Source organism: Phacochoerus africanus, chromosome 4, assembly GCF_016906955.1.
Source record: "Phacochoerus africanus isolate WHEZ1 chromosome 4, ROS_Pafr_v1, whole genome shotgun sequence".
NCBI classification, from domain to species: Eukaryota; Metazoa; Chordata; class Mammalia; order Artiodactyla; family Suidae; genus Phacochoerus; species Phacochoerus africanus.
Genome location: NC_062547.1, coordinates 134,834,103 through 134,856,814, shown reverse-complemented (window position 1 = coordinate 134,856,814; position 22,712 = coordinate 134,834,103). Strand labels below are relative to the sequence as shown.

The 22,712-nt window shown below is 38.4% G+C and overlaps 1 protein-coding gene across 1 annotated transcript in view; it reads right to left on the bottom strand.

Annotated features, from left to right (window-relative positions):
• Positions 1–22,712, bottom strand: part of RAD50 (RAD50 double strand break repair protein) — a 92,880-nt gene that overhangs the window by 55,539 nt on the left and 14,629 nt on the right. Inside the window, 8 exon segments of the mRNA XM_047778589.1 lie at positions 5,059–5,124; positions 5,126–5,253; positions 6,662–6,761; positions 6,763–6,828; positions 7,067–7,195; positions 20,972–21,176; positions 21,790–21,872; positions 21,874–21,976. Coding sequence (XP_047634545.1) covers positions 5,059–5,124; positions 5,126–5,253; positions 6,662–6,761; positions 6,763–6,828; positions 7,067–7,195; positions 20,972–21,176; positions 21,790–21,872; positions 21,874–21,976 — 880 coding nt within the window.

The window sequence follows — 22,712 nt, the reverse complement described above, 5'->3', positions numbered from 1 at the left end:
AAAATTGATTTTAAAAGAAAGTCACAAGAGACAAAGAAGCACATTACATAATGATTAAAGGATCAACCCAAGAAGAATAAATAACAATTGTAAATATATATATATATATATATATATATATATATATGCACCCAATATGGGGCACGCCAATATATAAGGCAACTACTAAGGGCCATAAAAGGAGAGACGGACAGTAACATAATAATATTGCTGATTTTAACACCTCATTTACAGCAAAGGACAGATCATCCAGACAAAAAATCAGCAAAGAACCACAGGCCTTAAATGATACACTAGGACCATACAGACCTAGTAGATATCTATGGAACTTTTCACCCCAAAGCAGGAGAATATACTTTCCTCTGAAGTGCATACGGAACATTCTCCAGTATAGATCATATCTTGGGCCACAGAACAAGCCTTGGTAAATTTTAATAATTGAAATTACCTCGAGGATTTTCTCTGATCACAATGCTATGAGACTAAAAATCAACAACAACAACAACAACAACAAAAAAAGGAAGAAAACACAAACTACTGGAAGGTAAACAATATACTACTAAGCAACGAATGGATCACTGAAAAAATCAAAGAGGAAGTTAAAAGATACTTAGAGTCAAATGACAATGAAGATACAACAATCTAAAACCTACGGGAAACAACGAAAGCAGTTCTGAGAGGGAAGTTTATAGCAATACAATCGTATCTCAAATAAACAAGTAAAACTTACATCTTAAACATCTAGAGAAGGAATAACAGAAAAAGCCCAAAATTAGTAAAAGGAAAGAAATCATAAAGATTAGAGCATAAATTAATAACATAGACACAAAGAATGGAGTTCCGGTCGTGGCTCAGTGGTTAACGAACCCAACTACCATACATGAGGACACGGGTTTGTCTGATCCCTGGCCTCACTCAGTGGGTTAAAGATCCAGCATTGCCATGAGCTGTGGGGTAGATCACAGACGTGGCTCAGAATCCTTCATTGCTGTGGCTCTGGTGTAGGCCAGTGGCTACAGCTCTGGTTGGACCAATAGCCTGGAAATGTCCATATGCCGCGAGTGCAGACCTAAAAGGACCAAAAAAAAAAAAAAAAGACAAAGAAAACAACTGAGAGGATCAATGAAAACAAATGGTTCTTTGAAAAGATCAATAAAATTGATAAACCTTTAGCCAGACTCATCAAGAAAAAGAGAGGGTTTTAAATCAATAAAATTAGTAATGAAAAAGAAGTTACAACTGACACTGCAGAAATACAAAGGATCATAAGAGACTACTATGAGCAACTGTATGCCAATAAGATGAACAACCTAGAAGAAATGGACAGGTTCTTACAGGTACAACCTACCAAGACTGAACCAGGAAGAAACAGAAAATATGAATACATCAATCGTAAGTGCTGGAATTGAAAGTATGATTTAAAAACTTCCAAAAAACAAAAGTACAGGACCTGATGGATTCTCAGCTGAGTCTACCAAACATTCAGAGAGGAATTAACACCACTTCTTCTGAAACTTTTCCAAAAAACTGCAGAGGAAGGAATACTCCCAAACTCGTTCTGTGAAGCCACCATCAACCCGATACCAAAACCAAAGATACCACAAAAAAAGAAAATTATAGGCTAATATCACTGATAAATATAGATGCAAAAATCCTCAACAAAATATTAGGAAAACACAGAGAAATACATATTAAAAAGATCATACACCATGATCAAGTAGGATTTATCCCAGGGATACAAGGATTCTTCAATATCCACAAATCTATCAATGTGATACACTACATTAACAAACTGAAAAATAAAAACCATACGATCATTGCAACAGATAAAGAAAAAGCTTGTGACAAAATTCAATACCCCTGTGAGAGTAGACACAGGGGGAACTACCTCAAAATAATAAAAGCCATTTATGACAAACCCACAGTAAACATCATTCTCAATGGTGAAAAACTATAAGCTTTTCCACTAAGATCAGGACCAAGACAAGGATGTCCACTTTCACCAATGTTATTCAACGTAGTTTTGGAAGTCCCAACCATCGCGATCAGAGAAAGAAATAAAAGGAAACCAAATTGGAAAAGAAGTAAAACCATTGCTATTTGTAGATGACATACTATACCTAGAAAATCCTAAAGACACTACCAAAAAACTATTAGACCTCATCAATGAATTTGGTAAAGTCACAGGATACAAAATTAATACACAGAAATCAACTGCATTTCTATGTACTAACAATTAAAAGACCACCAAGAGAAATTAGGGAAATGATCCCATTACCACCACATCAAAAAGAAAAAACACCTAGGAATAAACCTACCTAAAGAGACAAAAGACTTGTACTCTGAAAACTATAAGATGCTGATGAAAGAAATCAAAGAAGACACAAATAGATGGAAAGATATACCATGCTCTTAGATTGGAAGAATTAATATAATCAAAATGACAGTATTGGAGTTCACATCATAGCTCAGCAGAAACGAATCTGACTAGCATCCATGAGGACAAGGTTCGAGCCCTGGCCTTGCTCAATGGGTTAAGGATCCAGCATTGCCGTGAGCTGTGGTGTAGGTGGCAGATGTGGCTGGGGACTGGCGTCACTGTGGCTGGTGTAGGCCAGCAGCTACAGCTCTGATTCGACCCCTAGACTGGCAACCTCCATATACTGCGGGTGTGGCCCCCTCAAAAACAATGACACTACTACCTAAGGCAAGCTACAGATTCAATGCAATCCCTATCAAATTAGCAATGACATTCTTTACAAAACTAGAACAAGATAATTTTTTAAATATTTAAATAGCCAAAGCAATATTGAAAAGAAAAAACAGAACTGGAGGACTCAGGCCCTCTGACTTCAGACTCTACTATAAAGCTACAGTCATCAAACAGTAGGGTAGTGGCACAAAAACAGAAACAGATATCAATGGATTAGGATAGAAAGCCCAGAAATAAACCCAAGCACCTATGGTCAACACATCAGTGATAAAGGAGGCAAGAACATACAGTGGAGGAAAGACAGTCTCTTCTATAAATGGTGCTGGGAAAACTGGACAACCTCATATAAGAGAATGAAATTAGAACATTTTCTAATACCATACACAAAAATAAAATCAAAATTGGATTAAAGACCTAAATGTAAGGCCAGATGCTATAAAACTCCTAGAGAAAAAGACAGGGGAAACGCTCTTTGACATAAATCATAGCAACATCTTGTTTGATACACCTCCTAGAATAAAGACAATATAAACACAAACCAGGGAGTTTCCCGTCGTGGCGCAGGGGTTAACGAATCCGACTAGGAACCATGAGGTTGCGGGTTCAATCCCTGCCCTTGCTTAAGGATCCAGCATTGCTGTGAGCTGTGGTGTAGGTCACAGACACGGCTCAGATCCCGCATTGCTGTGGCTCTGGTGTAAGCCAGGGGCTACAGCTCCGATTGGACCCCTAGCCTGGGAACCTCCATATGCCGCGGGAGCGGCCCAAGAAAATGGCAAAAAGACAAAAAAATTTTTTTTAATAAAAAAATAAAAATAAACACAAACCAATTGGACCTAATTAAACTCCAAAGCTTCTGCACAGCAAAGGAAACCATTAAAAACACTTAGAAAACCCACAGGATGGGAGAAAATCTTTGCAAGTGACTCAACCGACAAAAGTACAATCTCTAAAACATACAACTCTTGGGGAGTTCCCGTCGTGGCGCAGTGGTTAATGAATCCGACTAGGAACCAAGAGGTTGTGGGTTCGATCCCTGCCCTTGCTCAGTGGGTTAAGGATCTGGCATTGCCGTGAGCTGTGGTGTAGATCACAGACTCAGCTTGGTTCCCGCGTTGCTGTGGCTCTGGTGTAGGCCGGCAGCTACAGCTCTGATTAGACCCCTAGCTTGGGAACCTCCATATGCCGTGGGAGTGGCCCAAGAAAGGGCAAAAAGAAGACAAAAAGGAAAAAAAAAAAAACAGAAAACATACAACTCTTACTACTCGAAAACAAAAAAAAACAGACAACCCAATTGAAAAATCGGCAGAATACCTAAAAAGACATTCCTCCAAAGAAGCCATACAGACGGCCAGCAGGTACATGAAAAAAATGCTCAACATTACTAATTGTTAGAGAAATGTAAATCAAAACTACAGTGAGGTACCAGCTCAAACCAGTTAGAGTGGCCATCATTAACAAGTCAACAAACAGCAAACCCTGAAAAGGATGTGGATAAAAGAAAACCTTCCTTTACTGTTGGTGGGAATGTAAACTGGTACAACCACTATGGAAAACAGTATGGAAGTACCTCAAAAAACTAGATATAGATCTATCATATGATCCAGTAATCCCACTCCTGGGCATATATGTGGACAATACTTTCATTCAAAAAGATACACGCACCCATTATGTTCACTGCAGCACAATTCACAACAGCCGAGACATGAAAATCTAAATGTCCATCAACAGACAAATGGATTAAGAAGATGCGGTATATGTGTACAGTGGAATACTACTCAGCCATAAAAAAGGACAAAATAATGCTATTTGTAGCAACATGGATGGAACTAGAGACTCTCATACTGAGTGAAATCAGAAAGAGAAAGACACCATATGGTAGCACTTACATGTGGAGTCTAAAATATGGCACAAATGATCTATCTACAAAACAGAAACAGATCATGGACATGGAGGACAGACTTGTGTTTGCCAGGGGAAAGGGGGAGCGAGTAGGATGGATTGGAAGTTTGGGGTTAGTAGATGCACTTGGAATGGATTAGCACTGAGATCCTACTGTATAGCACAGGGAACTATATCCAATCATTTGTGATGGAACATGATGTGAGAAAAAGAATGTGTATATATGTATAACTGCGTCATTTTGCTGTACAGCAGAAATTGACAGAATACTATAAATAAGATATAATAAAAAATTTTTTTAAGATTTCCTTCGAAAAATGTTTTTTCCTACCTCATAGCAAATTTTGTCCTATCACTAATCCGAAAATATGACAAAATAATGAATTATTATTAAAATAACTCAACTAGACAATCTGATACAAACAAAAGAAAGTAATATTTACCATCAGTCGGCTGGCAGTTTCTGCTTCCCTTTCTTGCCTCTCTCTCACAAGTTTGTGAAAATTTTTTTATCTGTCTTTCACTGAATGGCCCACGCTCAAAGCCATCCAATTCTAAATGTGTTGCCAAAGAATGAATCAACGAATCTCTAGCTCGAATATGCTCCTGATGACGATCTGCTTGTAGCTGTAGACGACCTTTAGAAAACACAGTTAATTTTTTCAGCTGATTTTTTAAAAATTGAGATAACTGTACATTCACATGCAGCAGTAAAAAACAATACAGCAAGATCTCATATCCTCTGCTCATTTTTCCCCAATGGGTATAATTATATACTGAGATATAAGAAATACACATTTGGTCTTTGTCCCTGATTCCTGGTACAGAGCTCCAAACACTCTTAGAATTTCTCAGGGACAAGGGTGAGAGGAATATCTCTTGTTATTCATTGTAAGTTCCTTTCAACTGTACCTGAGTTTATTCTAATGAAATGACTCTTAGAGGATGGGACCTGGTTGTCAGAGGAACCAACTACATGATTAGAGAGTAAGAACTTTCAGCACTCACCCCTCTTAATTCTGGGGAGGGGCTGAAGACTATGTTCAATAACCAATAATTTAATTAATCATGTCTACACAATGCAATTTCCATAAAAACCCTAAACAACAGCATTCGAAGAACTTCCAGATTGAAGAATTATCAAGGTGTTAGGTAAGTGCCACACATGGAGAAGGCATGGAAGCTCAATCCCCCTTCCCTATAACTTGTCCTACGCATTGATTCCATTTGGCTCTTCCTGAGCTGGTAACAGTTTAAGTAAGCATTTCCCTGAGTTCTGGGAGCTCAGAATTTTGACAATTACTAAATTTGAGAACAGGGTTGTGAGAACCCCTGAATTATAACCAGCTGGTTAGAAGTACAAGGGCCAGACAATCTGGGACTTGGGATTGGCATCTGAAGTGGAGTGGGTGGCAGTCTCATGGGACAGAGCTCTCAATCTGTGAGGTCTGTGCTAACTCCAGACAGGGAATGTCAGAACTGAATTAAGTTAGGGGACACTCAGTTGGTGTCCAATGAGAACTGGAGAATTGCTTAGTGTGGAAAAACTCACACATCTGGCATCAGAACTGTTTTGAGTAGAAAAACAGTGTTTTCTTTAATAATTTACAAAATTAGTGTAATGTCGCAACCAGGATATTGACACTGAAATAATGCATCAGTCTTATTTCCTCAGTTTTACTCATAACTGTGTATTGGATTTTATATAATTTTACCAACCATGTTGGTTCTTATATCTTCCATGATAGTCGAGATACTGAACAGTTCTAGTACAATGAGAATCCTTCATGCTGTTTTTAAAATTGTAACCACACTGACCTTCCTTCTCTCCTGCTCCTCCTCCTACTGGGTAATACTGGCAATCATTTAATCTGTTCTACATTTCTAAAATTTTGGCATTTCAAAATGATACATAAAATGGAAGCATACTATTTTTAATCTCTTGAGAATGAGTTTTTTCACTCAGCATAATTCCCTGGAGGTTCATCATTCATTCAGAAAATGCACATTATAATAGGGGAAAAGACCAAGTAAACAACATCCTACCCTGTTCAACAAGTAGTTCTGATTTTTCTTGATTGAGAAGCCTAGATTCTTTATTTAATTTTTCCAGTTCACGCTGACAGTCTACCAATCTCTTTTCTTTTCTCCCTTACTGTTCTCTGGTGATTGTGATATAAATCATTTAGTTGCTCATCAGTCCCTTGAAAAACCTGTGTAGAACCAAAATAAAGAGCTTTAATGAATAAGTATAACAAGGTACCACTCTGAGGTACAAAATATGAACCAAAGCTTATTCAAAATTCCTCCTCTTAACATAAACATGGAAGTAAAACAAGCATCAATATTTGTATGTTTGTTTCAAAATCTGACCAGCAAAATGGAATCAAATGAAGTTCATCACAATAATCTCAAAATTCTGAAGTAGAACAAAATTCTACCACCACAAACCTTTTCCATTTTCTGTTCCAATTCACTATTATCTTTTTCCATTTGTCTCTTTCGGCTATCCAAAGCTTTAATTTCATTGTCGAGTCTCATTATTTTAGAGAGATTCTGTTCAATTTCTTTTAGACGACTCTGAAAATAAATGAACACCCTACATCAATAAAATTTACTGCAGTTTACATTGCAAATAACTGAAGATAAGTAAGATATCCCAGAGCCAGGCACTTAGTAAAAGTGACCTCATTTAATACTAACAATGCTATAAAGGGGGCATGGAGAAGGTGAGCATCAGAGAATTAAGTAACTTGTCCAACTCCTCAGAGCTAGCAACGAAAAGCAGGAATTTAAACTGCACTTCTAACTCCAAAGCCTATCTCCTGCCTTTAACACCTCCCACAAATCACTCATTAGGTAGTTAGACCCACAGTAAGTCAAGTACCATATATTAGGAATTTAATCCTTAAAAGATAAACTATTTAATTATTAAAAAAGAAATCATGGTTAATGAATCCAACTAGGAACCATGAGGTTGTGGGTTCGATCCCTGGCCTTGCTCAGGGGGTTAAGGATCCAGCGTTGCCGTGAGCTGTGGTGTAGGTCGCAGACGCGGCTCGGATCCTGCGTTGCTGTGGCTCTGGCGTAGCCCGGAGGCTACAGCTCTGATTCAACCCCTAGCCTGGGAACCTCCATATGCCGCAGGAGTGCCCCAAGAAATAGCAACAACAACAACAACAACAAAACAAAACAGACAAAAAAAAGTTGTTTACACCATACTGTAGAAGTATGCAATAGTATTAGGTCTAAAAAAGACCCACGACATTCATATTTTGATCTCTTTCCATGAATCCCAAATGTTCTTAATGTTCTTAATGACATCTAGAATGGTGAATACTTTCCAGAAGGTTTTCAATTTACCCAGATCCATCTTGAACTGAAGAGAGTTAGGACCTTGCTCTGCATTAGGTTTTTGCTTAAGGGAATGTTGTGGCTGGTTTGATCCTCTATCCAGACCCCTAAAACCTTCTCCATATCAGCAAAAATGCTGTTTCACTTTCTTATCATGTCTGTGTTCACTGGAATAGCACCTTTAATTTCCTTCAAGAACTCTCCTTTGCATTCACAACTTCGCTAACCATGAGGCCTAGCTTTTTTACTTTTTTTTTTTGCCTTCCTTGCTAATCTCAATCATTTTTAGCTTCTGATTTAAAGTGAGAGATGTGTGACTCTTGAACACTCAGAGGCCATTATAAGGTTATCGATTGGCCTAATTTCAATATTGTTGTGTCTCAGGGAGTAGGAAAGCTCGAGGAGAGGGAGAAAGATGGCAGAATGGCTGATAGGTAGAGCAGTCAGAACACATACAACATTGAGCAATTAAATTCACAGTCTTGGAGTTCCCGTTGTGGTGCGGCAGAAACGAATCCGATGAATAACCATGAGGTTGCAGGTTCGATCCCTGGCCTCGCTGAGTGGGTTAAGGATCCGGCATTGCTGTGAGCTGTGGTGTAGGTTGTAGACGCAGCTCAGATCCTGCATTGCTGTGGCTGTGGCTGGCAGCTGCAGCTCTGATTCAAAACCTACCCGGGGAACCTCCATCCACATGCCATGGGTGTGGCCCTAAAAAGAAAAAAAAAAAAATCAATGTTTTGGGATTAAGATGGTGGAACAGAAGGACTGGGGCATATCTTCTCTCATTAAAAGCAACAAAATTACAACCAGCGGCTGAACAACCTTCAACAAAACAGACTGCAAACTATCAAAAAGGATACCCTACTCCAGAAGACAAAGAAGAGGCCAAATCGAGACAGTAGGAGGGGCAATTGCACAGTATAAGCAACCCATACCCGCCAGGTAGGTGGCTCACAGACTGGAAAGTAACAATATCGCAAAGGCTCTCCCATAGGATTGAGAGTTCTGAGCCTCAGGTCAGGGTCCCACAACTGGGGATCTGGCATTAGGAAGAGGAGCCCCTGCACCTTTAGGTGTTGAGGACCAGTGGGGCTTGTGCACACGAGCTCCATGGGACTGGAGGAAATGGAGATGTTACTCTTAAAAGGAGCACACAGGCTAGGTGTGCTCATGTGCACTAGGTCCCAGAGCAAAGCGGAAACCCCATGGGAATCTGGGTCAGACCTCCCTGATGTTCTTGGAGAATCTCCTGGGTAAACAGGGGCAGGGGGTGACTGTGGCTCGTTGTGGGGGAAGGACATTGGAGGCAAAGGTCTTCAGAATAATCATCAGAGTGAACTCCTCTAGAGGTGGCCACTTTGGAAATATCTGACCCCCACTCATCAGGGCTGAGAAGCCCCAGGCCAAACAACAAACAGGGTCAGAACACAGCCCCACCTTTCAGGCTGCTGAAAGATCTCCCAGGCACGTGGTGAGTCTCTAATCTCACCCAGAAACAAAGCCCCACCCACCAAAGGGATGAGAATCAGCTCCACCTACCAGTGGGCAGATACCAGTCCTTCCCATCAGGAAGCCTGCAGCAAGCCCCTGCAGCAACTTCTGCCACAAGACAGGCAGACATCAGAAGTAAGAGAGGCTACAACCCTACCGTCTGCAAAAAGGAGACCACACCAAAAATCTATACAAAATGAAAATGCAGAGAATTATGACTCAGATAAGGGAACAAGAAAAAAACTGCAGAAAAACAACTAAGTGATCTGGAGATTACCAACCTTCACGAAAGACTGATGATAGTAAAGACGATTCAAGATCTTGGAAATAAACAGGAGGCAAAGATTGATAAATTACAAGAAACACTGAGCAAAGAAATAGAAGATGTAAGGATGAAGCAAGAAGAGATGCAAAATACAGTAACTGAAAAAAAATTCACTAGAAGCAATCAACAGCAGAATACAGGAGGCAGAAGAAAGAACGAGAGATGTAGGGCAGACTAGCAGAAATCGCTGATGAGGGAACAGCAAAGAGAAAAAAGACTGAGAAGAAATGAAGACAGTCTAAGAGAACTCTGGGACAACATTAAACACACCAACATCTGTATCAAAGGGGTGCCAGAAGAAGTGAGAAACGGTCAGAGAAAATATCCGAAGAGATCATAGCAAAAAATTTCCTTAACATGGGAAATGAATCACTCACCCAAATCCCAGAAGCACAAAGAGTACCATATAAAATAAACCCAAGAAGAACACCCTAAAACACATATTAATTAAAGTGACAAAAATTAAAGACAAAAAAAATACTGAAATCAGCAAGAGAAAAGAAACAAATAACATACAAAGAAACCCTGATAAGGTTATTGGCAGCTTTTTCAGCAGCAACTTCGCAGGCCAGAAGGGAGTGGCATGATATACTTAAAGTAATGAAAGGAAAAAACCTCCAACCAAGATTACTCTACCCAGCAAGGCTCTCTCATTCAGATTTGAAGGGCAAAAGCTTTACAGACAAGCAAGAGGTAAGAGGCACCACTAAACCAGCTTTACAACAAATACTAAAAGACCTTCTCTGGGTGGAAAAGAAAAGGCCACAAAGAGAAACAAAAATATCACAAATGACAAGGCTCACCAGTAAAGGCATACATATGGTAAAGGTAGGAAAATCATCCACACACACAAACATGCTACCAAAACCAGAAATTGTGAGGTGAGAGTACAGATGCTGAACACTGGAGCTGCACTTGCAATTAAGAAACCAACAACTTAATAATTAAAAAAAGAGAGACCAACAACTTAAAACAATATTGTATATATATATATAGATTCCTATATCAAAACCTCATGGTAACTGCAAACCAAAAATCTACAATAGATACACAAATAAGAAAAAGCAATCCAAATACAACACTAAAGACAGTCATCAAACCACAGAGAACAAGAGAAGGAAAGAAAAAAGACCAACAAAAACAAATCCAAAACAGTTAATAAAACCGCAATAAGAACATACATACCAATAATGTAAATGGACTAAACGCCCCAACCAAAAGACACAGAGTGGATGAATGGATACAAAAACAAGACCCATATATATACTATCTTCAAGAGACCCACTTCAGTCCTAGGACATGTAAAAACTGAAAGTGAGAGGATAGAAGAAAAGATTCCATCCAAATGGAAATCAAAAGAAAGCTGGAGTAAACAACACTCAAAGAAAAGAGACCTTAAAACAAAGAATATTATAAGAGACAAAGAAGGACATTACATACCAATCAAAGTATCAATCCAAGAAGAAGCCTTAACAACTATAAATATATGTGCACCCAACAAAGGAATGTCTCAGTAAGTACAGGAACTGCTAACAACCTTAAAAGGAGAAATTGACAATAACACAGTAGTAGTAGGGGACTTTAACACCCCATTTACAGCAACGGACAGATCACCCAGACAGAAAATCAAAAAGGAAACACAGGTCTTAAATTGTACATTGGACCAGATGGACTTAATACATATTTATAGAACATTCCATCTAAAAGCAGCAGAATAAACATTCTTCTCAAGGGCACAAAGAACATTCTCTAGGATAGACCACATTCTGGGCCACAAATTAAGCCTTGCTCACTTTAAGAAAACTGAAATTATATCTGTATCTATATATCTATATATTTTAACCACAAAGCGACACAACTAGAAATCAATAAGAAAAAAAAACCTGGGAGTTCACATCGTGGCGCAGTGGTTAACGAATCCAACTAGGAACCATGAGGTTGCGGGTTCGGTCCCTGCCCTTGCTCAGTGGGTTAAGGATCCGGCGTTGCCGTGAGCTGTGGTGTAGGTTGCAGACGTGGCTCGGATCCCGTGTTGCTGTGGCTCTGGCATAGGCCGGTGGCTGCAGCTCCGATTGGACCCCTAGCCTGGGAACCTCCATATGCCCCAGGAGCGGCCCAAAGAAATAGCAAAAAGACAAAAAAGAAAAAAAAACCTGCAAAAAACACAAACACATGGAGACTAAATGATATGCTACTAAACAACCAATGGATCACTGAAGAAATCAAAGGAAATTTAAAAATACGTAGAAGCAAATGACAACAAAGACACAACAATCCAAAACCTATGGGATGCAGCAAAAGCAGTTCTATGAGGGAAGTTTATAGCAGTACAAGCCTACCTCAGGAAACAAGAAAAGCTCAAACAAACAACCTAACTTTACACCTAAAGCAACCAGAAAGAAAACGACAGACAAAACCCAAAGTTAGCAGATGGAAAGAAATCATAACTATCAGAGCAGAAATAAATGAAAAAGAAACAAACAAAACCATAGAAAAAAAATCAATGAAACCAAAAGCTGGTTCTTTGAAAAGATCAACAAAACTGATAAACCCTTAGGCAGACTTATCAAGAGAAAAAGAGAGAGGATGGGACCTAATCAAACTGAAAAGCTTTTGCACAGCAAAGGAAACCAAAAAGAAAACAAAAAGACAACTTACAGAATGGGAGAAAACAGTTTCAAATGATGCAACCGACAAGGGCTTAATCTCTAGAATATATAAACAACTTATACAACCCAACAGCAAAAAAGCCAGTCACTCAATGGAAAAATGGGCAAAAGACCTGAATAGACTGTTCTCCAAAGAAGATATACAGATGGCCAACAAACACAGGAAAAATGCTCAACATCGCTGATTACAAGAGAAATGCAAATCAAAACTACCATGAGATACCACCTCACACCAGTCAGAATGGCCATCATTAATAAATCCACAAATAACAAGTGCTGGAGGGGCTGTGGAGAAAAGGGAACCCTCCTGCACTGTTGGTGGGAATGTCAACTGGTACAGCCACTATGGAGAACCGTTTGGAGATACCTTAGAAATCTATACATAGAACTTCCATATGACCTCGCAATCCCACTCTTGGGCATCTATCCGGACAAAACTCTACTTTAAAGAGACACGTGCACCCGCATGTTCATTGCAGCACTATTCACAATAGCCAAGACATGGAAACAACCCAAATGTCCATCGACAGAGGAGTGGATTCGGAAGAAGTGGTATATATACACAATGGAATACTACTCAGCCATAAAAAAGAATGACATAATGCCATTTGCAGCAACATGGATGGAACTAGAGAATCTCATCCTGAGTGAAATGAGCCAGAAAGACAAAGACAAATACCATATGATATCACTTATAACTGGAATCTAATATCCAGCACAAATGAACCTTTCCACAGAAAAGAAAATCATGGACTTGGAGAAGAGACTTGTGGCTGCCTGATGGGAGGAGGAGGGAGTGGGAGGGATCGGGAGCTTGGGCTTATCAGACACAACTTAGAATAGATTTACAAGGAGATCCTGCTGAATAGCATTGAGAACTTTGTCTAGATACTCATGTTGCAACAGAAGAAAGGGTGGGGGAAAAAATGTAATTGTAATGTATACATGTAAGGATAACCTGACCCCCTTGCTGTACAGTGGGAAAATAAAAAAATAAATAAATAAGTAAAAATAAAAATAAAATAAAATTATTTCCAGTAAAAAAAAAAAAGAAAAAGAGAGAGGACTCAAATCAATAAAATTAGAAATTAAAAAGTTAGAACAGACATCACAGAAATACAAAGGATCATAAGAGAATACTACAAGCAACTATATGCCAATAAAATGGACAATCTAGAAGAAAAAGACAAATTCATTTTTAGAAAAGTACAATCTTCCAAGACTAAACCAAGACAAAATAGAAAAGATGAACAAACCAATCACAAGCACTGAAATTGAAACTGTGATTAAAAAACTGTCAACATACAAAAGTCCAGAACCAGATGGCTTCCCTGGTGAAATCTAGCAAACATTTAGAGAAGAGCTAACAAACTATCCTAAAACTATTCCAAAAAATTTCAGAAGAAGAAACACTCCAAGGTCATTCTATGAAGCCACCATCAATCACCCTGATACCAAAACAAGACAAAGACACCACACAAAAAAGAAAATTACAGGCCAATATCATGGCCTGTTTGAGGTGCAAAAATCCTCAACAAAATACTACCAAATCGAATGCAACAATACATTAAGAGGGTTGTATACCATGATCAAGTGGGATTTACCCCAATGATGCAAGGATATCCACAGCTCAAATTGCATGACACACCACATTAACAAACTTTAGAATAAAAACCATATGATCCTCTCACAGATGCAGAAAAAGCCTTTGACAAAATCCAACAACAATTTCCAATAAAAAAGCCTCCAGAAAGTGGGCATAGAGGGACTTTACCTCAATATAATAAAGGCCGTATATGACCAACCCACAGCTAATGTCATTCTCAATGGTGAAAAACTGAAAGAATTCCCACTAAGATCAGGAATAAAACAAGGATGCCCGCTCTCACCATTACTACTCAACGACAATTAGAGAAGAGAAAGAAATAAAGAGAATGCAAATTGGAAAAGAAGAAGTAAAACTATCACTGTTTGCAGATGACATGATACTATACCTAGAAAATCCTAAAGACACTACCAGAAAACAGTTAGAGCTCATCAATGAATTTGGTAAAGTTACAGGATACCAAATTAATACACAGAATCGGAGTTCCCATCATGGCTCAGTGGTTAACAAATCTGACTAGAAACTATGAGGTTTCAGGTTCCATCCCTGGCCTCCATCAGTGGGTTAAGGATCTGGCATTGCCATGAGCTGTGGTGTAGGTCACAGACACAGCTTGGATCCTGCGTTGCTGTGGCGTAGGCCGGCAGCTACAGGTTTGATTTGACCCCTAGCCTGGGAACCTCCATATGCCACGGATGTGGCCCTAAAAGACAAAATAAAATAAAATAAAATAAAAATTAAAAAAAAAAAAACAGACTCAAGTGTGTTTCTACATACTAACAATGAAAGATTAGAAAAAGAAATTAGGGAAACAATCCCATTTTCCATCAAATCAAAAAGAATAAAATACCTAGAATTAAACCTACCTAAAGAGACAAATGACTTGCACTCTGAAAAATTTAAGATACTCATGAAAGAAACGGAAGGCGACACAAACAGATGGAAAGATATACCGTGCTCTTGGATCGGAATAATCAGTGTTGTCAAAATGACTATACTACCAAAGGCAATCTACAAATTCAATGCAATCCCTATCAAATTACCAATGATATTTTTCACAGAACTAGAACAAAATATTTTAGAGTTCATTTGGAAGCACAAAAGACCCAGAATTGCCAAAGCCATCCTGAGAAAGAAAAACGGAGCTGGAGGAATCAGGCTCCCTGACTTCAGACTATACTACAAAGCTACAGTCATCAAAACAGTATAGTGCCGGCACAAGAGCAGAAATACAGGTCAGTGGAATAGGATGGAAAGCCCAGAATTAAACCCATGCACCTACAGTCAACTAATCTATGACAAAGGAGGCAAAAATAAACAATGGAGAAAATACAGTCCCTTCAATAAGTGGTGCTGGGAAAACTGGACAGCTACCTATAAAAGAATGAAATTAGAACATTCCCTGGGAGTTCCTGTCATGGCTCAGTGGAAACAAATCCAACTAGTATCCATGAGGATGAGGGTTCGATCCCTGGCCTCACTCAGTGGGTTAAGGATCTAGCATTGCTGTGAGCTGTGGTGTAGGTCCCAGCTACAGCTCAGATCCATGTTGCTGTAGCTGTGGCGTAGGCTGGCAGCTATAGCTCCGATTCAACCCCTAGCCTAGGAACTTTCATATGCCTTGGGTGTGGCCCTAAAAAGCAAAAAAAAAAAATTAGTTAAAATAATAATTATTATTATAAAAATAACACTAACACCATACACAAAAATAAACTCAAAATGGATTAAAGACCCAGCTATAAGACCAGATACTATAAAACTCTTAGAGGAAAACAGTCCAAACACGCTCTGACATAAACCACAGCAAAACCTTCTCATACCCACCTCCCAGAGTAATAAAATAAAAACAAACAAACAAATAGGACCTAATTAAACCTAAAAGTTTTTGCACAGCAAAGGAATCCCTAAACAAAAAGACAATCCACAGAATGGGAGAAGATATTTGCAAATGAAGTGATTGACAAGAGATTCATCTCCAAAATATATAAACACCGCCTGCAGCTCAATACCAAAAAAAAACAAACAGCCCCATCAAAAAATGGGTGGAAGATCTAAACAGACAACTGTCGAAAGAAGATACACAGATGGCCAAAAAACACATGAAAAGATGTTCAACATCACTAATTATGAGAGAAATGCAAATTAAAACTACTATGAGATACCACCTTACACCAGCCAAAATGGCCATCATCAAAAAGTCTACAAACTAGAGTTCCCTTTGTGGCTCAGCAGAAATGAATTTGACTAGAATCCACGAGGATGCAGGTTTGATATCTGGCCTCGCTCAGTGGATGGAGGATTCAGCATTGCCATGAGCTGTGGTGTAGGCTGCAGACATGGCTCAGATCTGGTGCGGCTGCGGCACAGGCCAACAGCTACAGCTCCGATTTGACCCCTAGCCTGGGAACCTCCATAAGCCATGGGCTCAGCCCTTAAAAGACAAAAAAAATTTCCTAAATAGGAATCAAAAAGCCAATAGGATAAGAGAAAATTTTGATAAACTGGACTTCATCAAAATTAAAAACATTTGCCCTCTGAAAAGCAGTTAAGAAAATAAAGCAATTACAAAACATAACCCGATTAGGGCTTATATCCAGAATAATTAAAGAACTCTCACAGCTTCGACAATGAGATTAAAAAAGAAAACCCTTATTGTTAACAGGCACAATATTTGGAGACACTTTGCCAAAAAAGACATCCAGATAGCAAATAAACATATAAGACACTCAACATCAATTAAAATTAGGAAAATGCAAATTCAAACCACAATGAAAAAAAACTGCTTAGAGATTCTACCACACATCTAACATAATGGTTAAAATAAAAGACTGATGATTCTAAGTGCTGTCAAGCATGAAGCACAACTGAACAGGTACCAAATAATACAGCCACTTTGAAAAACGGCTGGGCAGCTCATAAGGTGAAACATACACTTACTATACAACCTAACTATCTCACTTCTAGGGAGTTGTTACCCAAGAGAGATGAAAAGGTATCTCCAACATAGACCTACACACAAAAGTTCATAGTAGTTTTTTGTTTTTTCTTCTTCTTTTTTCAGCTGCCCCGTGGAGTTTCCAGACCAAGGATCAGATCTGAGTCACAGCTGCGACCTATGCCACAGCTGTAACAACGTCAGATCCTCAACCTACTGGTCGGGCTGGGGATCAAACACATGTCCCAGTGCTCCAAAGATGTGGCTCATCCCAGTCTGCTACAGTCCGCCAAGTAGTTTTACTTGTACTAGCTAAAAGCTGATAATGACCTAATGTCCACCAAACAAGGAATGGATGAACAAATTATAATATATCCATAAAATGGAATACCCTCAGCAATATAAAGGAATGAATTAATCATATATGCAACAACACAGATAAATTTAAAAGCATTACGCTAAGAAGTCAGACACAAAAGTCATAAAATGCATGATTCCACTGACGTGGCATTCTGGAAAAGGCAAAACTATAATGACAGAAAACAAATCAGTGATTACCAAGGGCTGGGAGCAGAGGTAGAGGACTAACTATAAATAGACTTGAGAGAACTTTTTGGGGTGATGGAAATATCTTACATCTTTTTTTAAAATTAATTCAGTATTATTTGTCTTTTACACCAGATCCTTAACCCATGAGCAAGGGCAGGGATCAAACCCAAGCCCTCATGGATACTAGTTGGATTGGTGACTACTGAGCCACAACGGGAACTCCAGGGAATGTTTTATGCCTTGATTGTAGTGGTAGGAATACTACTGTATGCATTTGTCCAAACTTATCAAATCATACACTTTCAAAAAGGTGAATTTTACTAAATGTAAATTACATCTCAATAAATTTCACTTTTTCTTTAAAGTATGGGTTTAGGAATCAGAGAAGCCTGGGCTCAATTCCTGGCTCTAGCCCTTACTTCTAATGTGAACACCTGTGTCTGTTTTTTTCACCCACAAAATATCACGGGGTTACTGTGGAGCAATAACATGATACATTTCAAAGCCCCTTGAGAGTGATGGGCATACAGTAGGCCCTCAATGAACAGGCCTATTCACATCACTTTTGAAAAAAAATTCTGTATTCAGAAAATATCCCTGAGGAATTCTCTGTGGCACAGTGCGTTAAGGATCTGACATTGTCACTGCTCAGGACACTACTGTGGCACAGGTTCAGTCTCTGACCTGGGAACTTCCACATGCTGTGAGTGTGGCAGAAAAAAGAAGACATGCCAACAAAGAAATCTGCATAAATTCTTAAAAGCAGTGAATATTAACACCTCTGTTATGGTACCCCACTTCTCATAAACTTCTCCACTTCTATCAATGTTTCCACAGCATCTTGGTGGCATTAACATTATCTCGGCTTTTATCTCTGTGACATCTCTATCTGCTTCATTCCTTAAATCTAGCCAGTCACTGGATCCTAGGAATTCTTTCTTTGACATATGTGTTTTGGCTTAAACACCAGAGCACAAAACATAGGCTCTATCCCCAGAGCATGCAACATAGTAAAAGGAGCAAAGACAAATAGAAAGACAACAAAAAATACATCAGTGTTTAAAGTTTAGGTGTTAGTGTGATGTAAGACAAGAAAATCAGGCACTTGACCTATCTACTAATTATCCAGCCATTTAAAGTTAACAAAATGATATCCAAAATTCAGTCCTATGAAATCCTCTCTGGCCACCTCAGACAGAAATTTTCTTCTTTCCTCCTCAGAGTTCTCATAGCTCTTGTCTTTTCCTACCTTCTATGTGCTTGTCATCTCTCCAATCATGCTGTTCCTCAAGAAAATAAAATGCGTGCCAGTATATTGGTAATTATCAGTTATTAGGACAACTCATTTGTTCTAAGATATAACATAATTTGTCACTCTTTCGTCTACTGAACTAAATTATAAGCCTATTAGGCTTTTCAAAGACTCACTGCAAGTCTTATCTCCCACTCCTTTTATTCTAATTTACTTAATCCAGGCTCTTCCTCACACAATCCTATTTTAATAAGCTTGTACTTGTGAATATGTATATATATACAGAGGCATGTTTGTATACACATATACAGTGTATTTTTGCAAAACAAAAACAAAAAACCCCACCTGCTCATAGGATATATGTGGAAGGTCAGAGATGAGGAGTGGGAAGAGCATCTCTCACTTTTAAGCTAATATTCTTTCATAATTTTTTCACTGTGAGCATATATTACTTTTAAAAGAAAAAATACAAAATGAAAACAAAGTACATATAATGCCTTCTAGTGTGTCAATTTGATTCTTCTTCATTTTGGGGGGGCTACGCCTGCAGCATGTGGAAGTTTCTGGGCCAGGGATCAAACCTGCACCACAGCATCAACCCAAGCCCCTGCAGCATCAATGCCGGATCGTTAACTGCCAGGCTATACTAGGTCATGGTGGAGCTCAAAGGCCATCACTTTCTTAAACAGCTTTACTCAGATGTAATACACCTACCATACAATTCACCTGTTTAAAGTATAAAATTCAACATTTTTTAAGTATATTCAGAGTTTTGTGACCATCCACATAATCGAATTTTAAGACATTTTCACTTCCAAAAACACTCTTTGCAGTCACTATTCATTCCCTAAGCAACTGCTAGTCTATTTTCTGCCTCTACAGATTTGCCTATTCTGGATGTTCCAAATAAATGGAATCATATCGTTTACAACTGGCTTTTTTCACTTAGTGTGTTTTCGAGGCTCTTGGCTATTGTGGCATGTATCAGAACTTTATTTCTTTTCAAAGCCAAATACTATTCCATGCATGGATATGTCACATTTTATTAATAGTCTTTTGAGTTGTTTCCAATTTTTGGCTATTATGAATAATGCTGTTATGAACATTCCTATACATTTTTTGGTGCAGATATGTTTTAATTGCTCTTAAGTATAAGATACTTAGGACTAGAAAAAGAATGTGTGTAAAGAAAAAGATGCTCAGGAGTAAAACTGCTGGGTCATATGGTAAATCTATGATTACCATTTTGAGGAAATGCTAAACTGTCTTCCAAAGTGGCTGCCCCATTTAACATTCCCACCAGCACATATGAGGGGTCCAATTTCTCCACATTCTTATCAATACTTATTATCTATCTTTTTGACAACAGAATATTAACTCAGCCATAAAAAAGAAATAATGCCATTTGCAGCAACATGAATGGACCTAGAGATTATCATATTAAGAGAAGTTAGTCAGACAGTGAAAGACAAATATCATATAATTTCACCTGCATGTGGAATCCAAAAAAGGATACAAATGAACATACATACATGTATGTTCATGCATACATAAAAAGAAACAGAGACTCACAGACTTTGAAAACTTAAGGTTACTGAAGGGAACAGGTAGGGGAGGAGGAGGGATGGACTGGAGGTTTGGGACTGGCATATGCACACTGACGTACATAGACTGCCTGGTCAACGGGGACCTGCTGTATAGCACAGAGAACTCTACCCAATACTCGGTAATAATCTATGTGGGAAAAGAATCTGAAAGAGAACAGATGTGTATATATGTATAACAGAATCACTCTGTTGTACAGAAATCATCACAACATTGTAAATCAACTATACTTTAATAAAGCTTTTAAAAAAGAGAGATCATTAAAAAAAAGAACACTAGAACTGTAATGCTGAGTCATTACACTGATATTTAACAACTAGTCAGCTACATTACCAATTTAATATGATGCTAACAAATTAGCTTACCTTCAAATCCAAGCCCTCTGGGCAACTTTAAGACTAACTATCTAATGTAGATCTAAGACATTAACCGTAATATATATAGTCTGATAAATTTTTCAAGAAACATACATACCATTCAAATTCAAAGAGAAAGAAATGCTTTTAGGCTGAGAGATACCATGATAAAAAGTGACCTTCTCCTTAGCACACAAGAAAAAAAAATTACCTTCAATGGATCAAGTTCATTCTCATAGGACTTGACAATTTCCTTTGACGATGTTAATTGGGCTTCCTTACTAGTAATCTGATCTCGAATCTCACAGGCTTTTTCCTTATTCTGCTTCAGATATTTTAGTTCTGTTTGACACTCTTTTACTTTCTGACCCTGTGTCTGACGTACCTGCCGAAGTGTTTCCAAGGCTTTAATATACCTTTAAAGATATTGAATAAAAATCAAATTTCAGGCTAAACAAATTACATTCAAGTAAGTCATTAAGAAGACATTTACAAAGAGTTTTAAGTAACTTAGAAAATGCTTATGACATTACAGTAAGTAAAAAGTTACTTATATACTGTCAACCAGGAAAATAAAGATATAAAGAAAGAAAACTGAAAGAAAGTGTGCAAACTGGTTGCCACTGGATAAAAGGTAGTAATTGCTGACTTTCTTGCTTTACAAGTTTTTTCTGTTTAAAAAAAGACGCATCTAAATTGCAACCCTGGGAATTCCCGTTGTGGCTCAGTGGTTAACGAACCCGAATAGGAACCATGAGGTTTCAGGTTCAATCCCTGGCCTTGCTCAGTGGGTTGAGGATCCGGCGTGGCCATGAGCTGTGGTGTAGGTCGCAGATGCAGCTCAGATCTCTCAGTGCTGTGGCTTTGGCTCAGGCCAGCAGCTGTAGCTCCGATACGACCCCTAGCCTGGGAACTCCCATATGCTGCAGGCGCAGCCCTAGAAAAGGACAAAAAGACAAAAAAATAAATAAATTGCAACCCTGGCTCAATAACCTAATGGACTACAAAATCTAATTAAAGGTTACAAACCTTGTTGCTGAAAAAATCTCATCAAATTTTTGCTTCAAAGCTTTTCCTTCACTTAAAGGCCAATTAGACTCTTCTTGGTGACAGGAAAATGACATTATTTAGCACAGATTTGGAAACTCCCAGAGAACTTATCATTTCTCGGTCAATTTCCGCACACTTGGAGCTGATACTGACTTTCTCGCCATGCCTATAGAAAATGAAAATTAAGAATGTATGTAACATAATCTCTAGTTGTACATATTTTATTAATTAATCAATCCTTCATGCCATACTTGCAAAAACAGTCCCGTCATCCATTCCCTGTTGATTTAGTAGCTTTCTCATACTAAAAAGTGTAACTCTTAAATGATTCAGCAGTTTCCTAATGAAAAAGTATGCAGAACAGAGTTGTAGGGAAAAGATGCTAGAATTTTTTTTTTTTTTTACATATTTGGACTTTCAATAAAATAACCTAAAATATTTACCAATAATACAGAGAAGAAAATAAACTGTCTTTCAACCTCAGAATTAAAAAAAAAGAGAGACTTAAAGAATAAAACAAAACATGATGATACACAGCAGACAGGCAAAGGTGCTTAAACAAAACATCTAAAGACTGCGTAGTTTGATAAGGGGTTGTTCAGTAACAAACACCACAGCAAAAGGAATATAAAGGTGAACTGTGGCAATGCCCAACCCAGCAAAGTCAGGAGGGATTCTCAATCAGTAGACCTAAGTTCTAGGGTCACACTGACAAAGCAATCAAATAGAATTGTCTCAGGGTCTTTTAAATGAGCTCCCTACTTCATTATACCAAGGGCCAGGAGCACCCCTGCCCCTGGATTCTAAAAGGTCACTCAGTATCTTTCATCAGAAGGATAAATTTAACATTTTCTTTCATGTTTCAGTCCAGTATCTGTTAAGAGATAAGACAAATTGAAGCA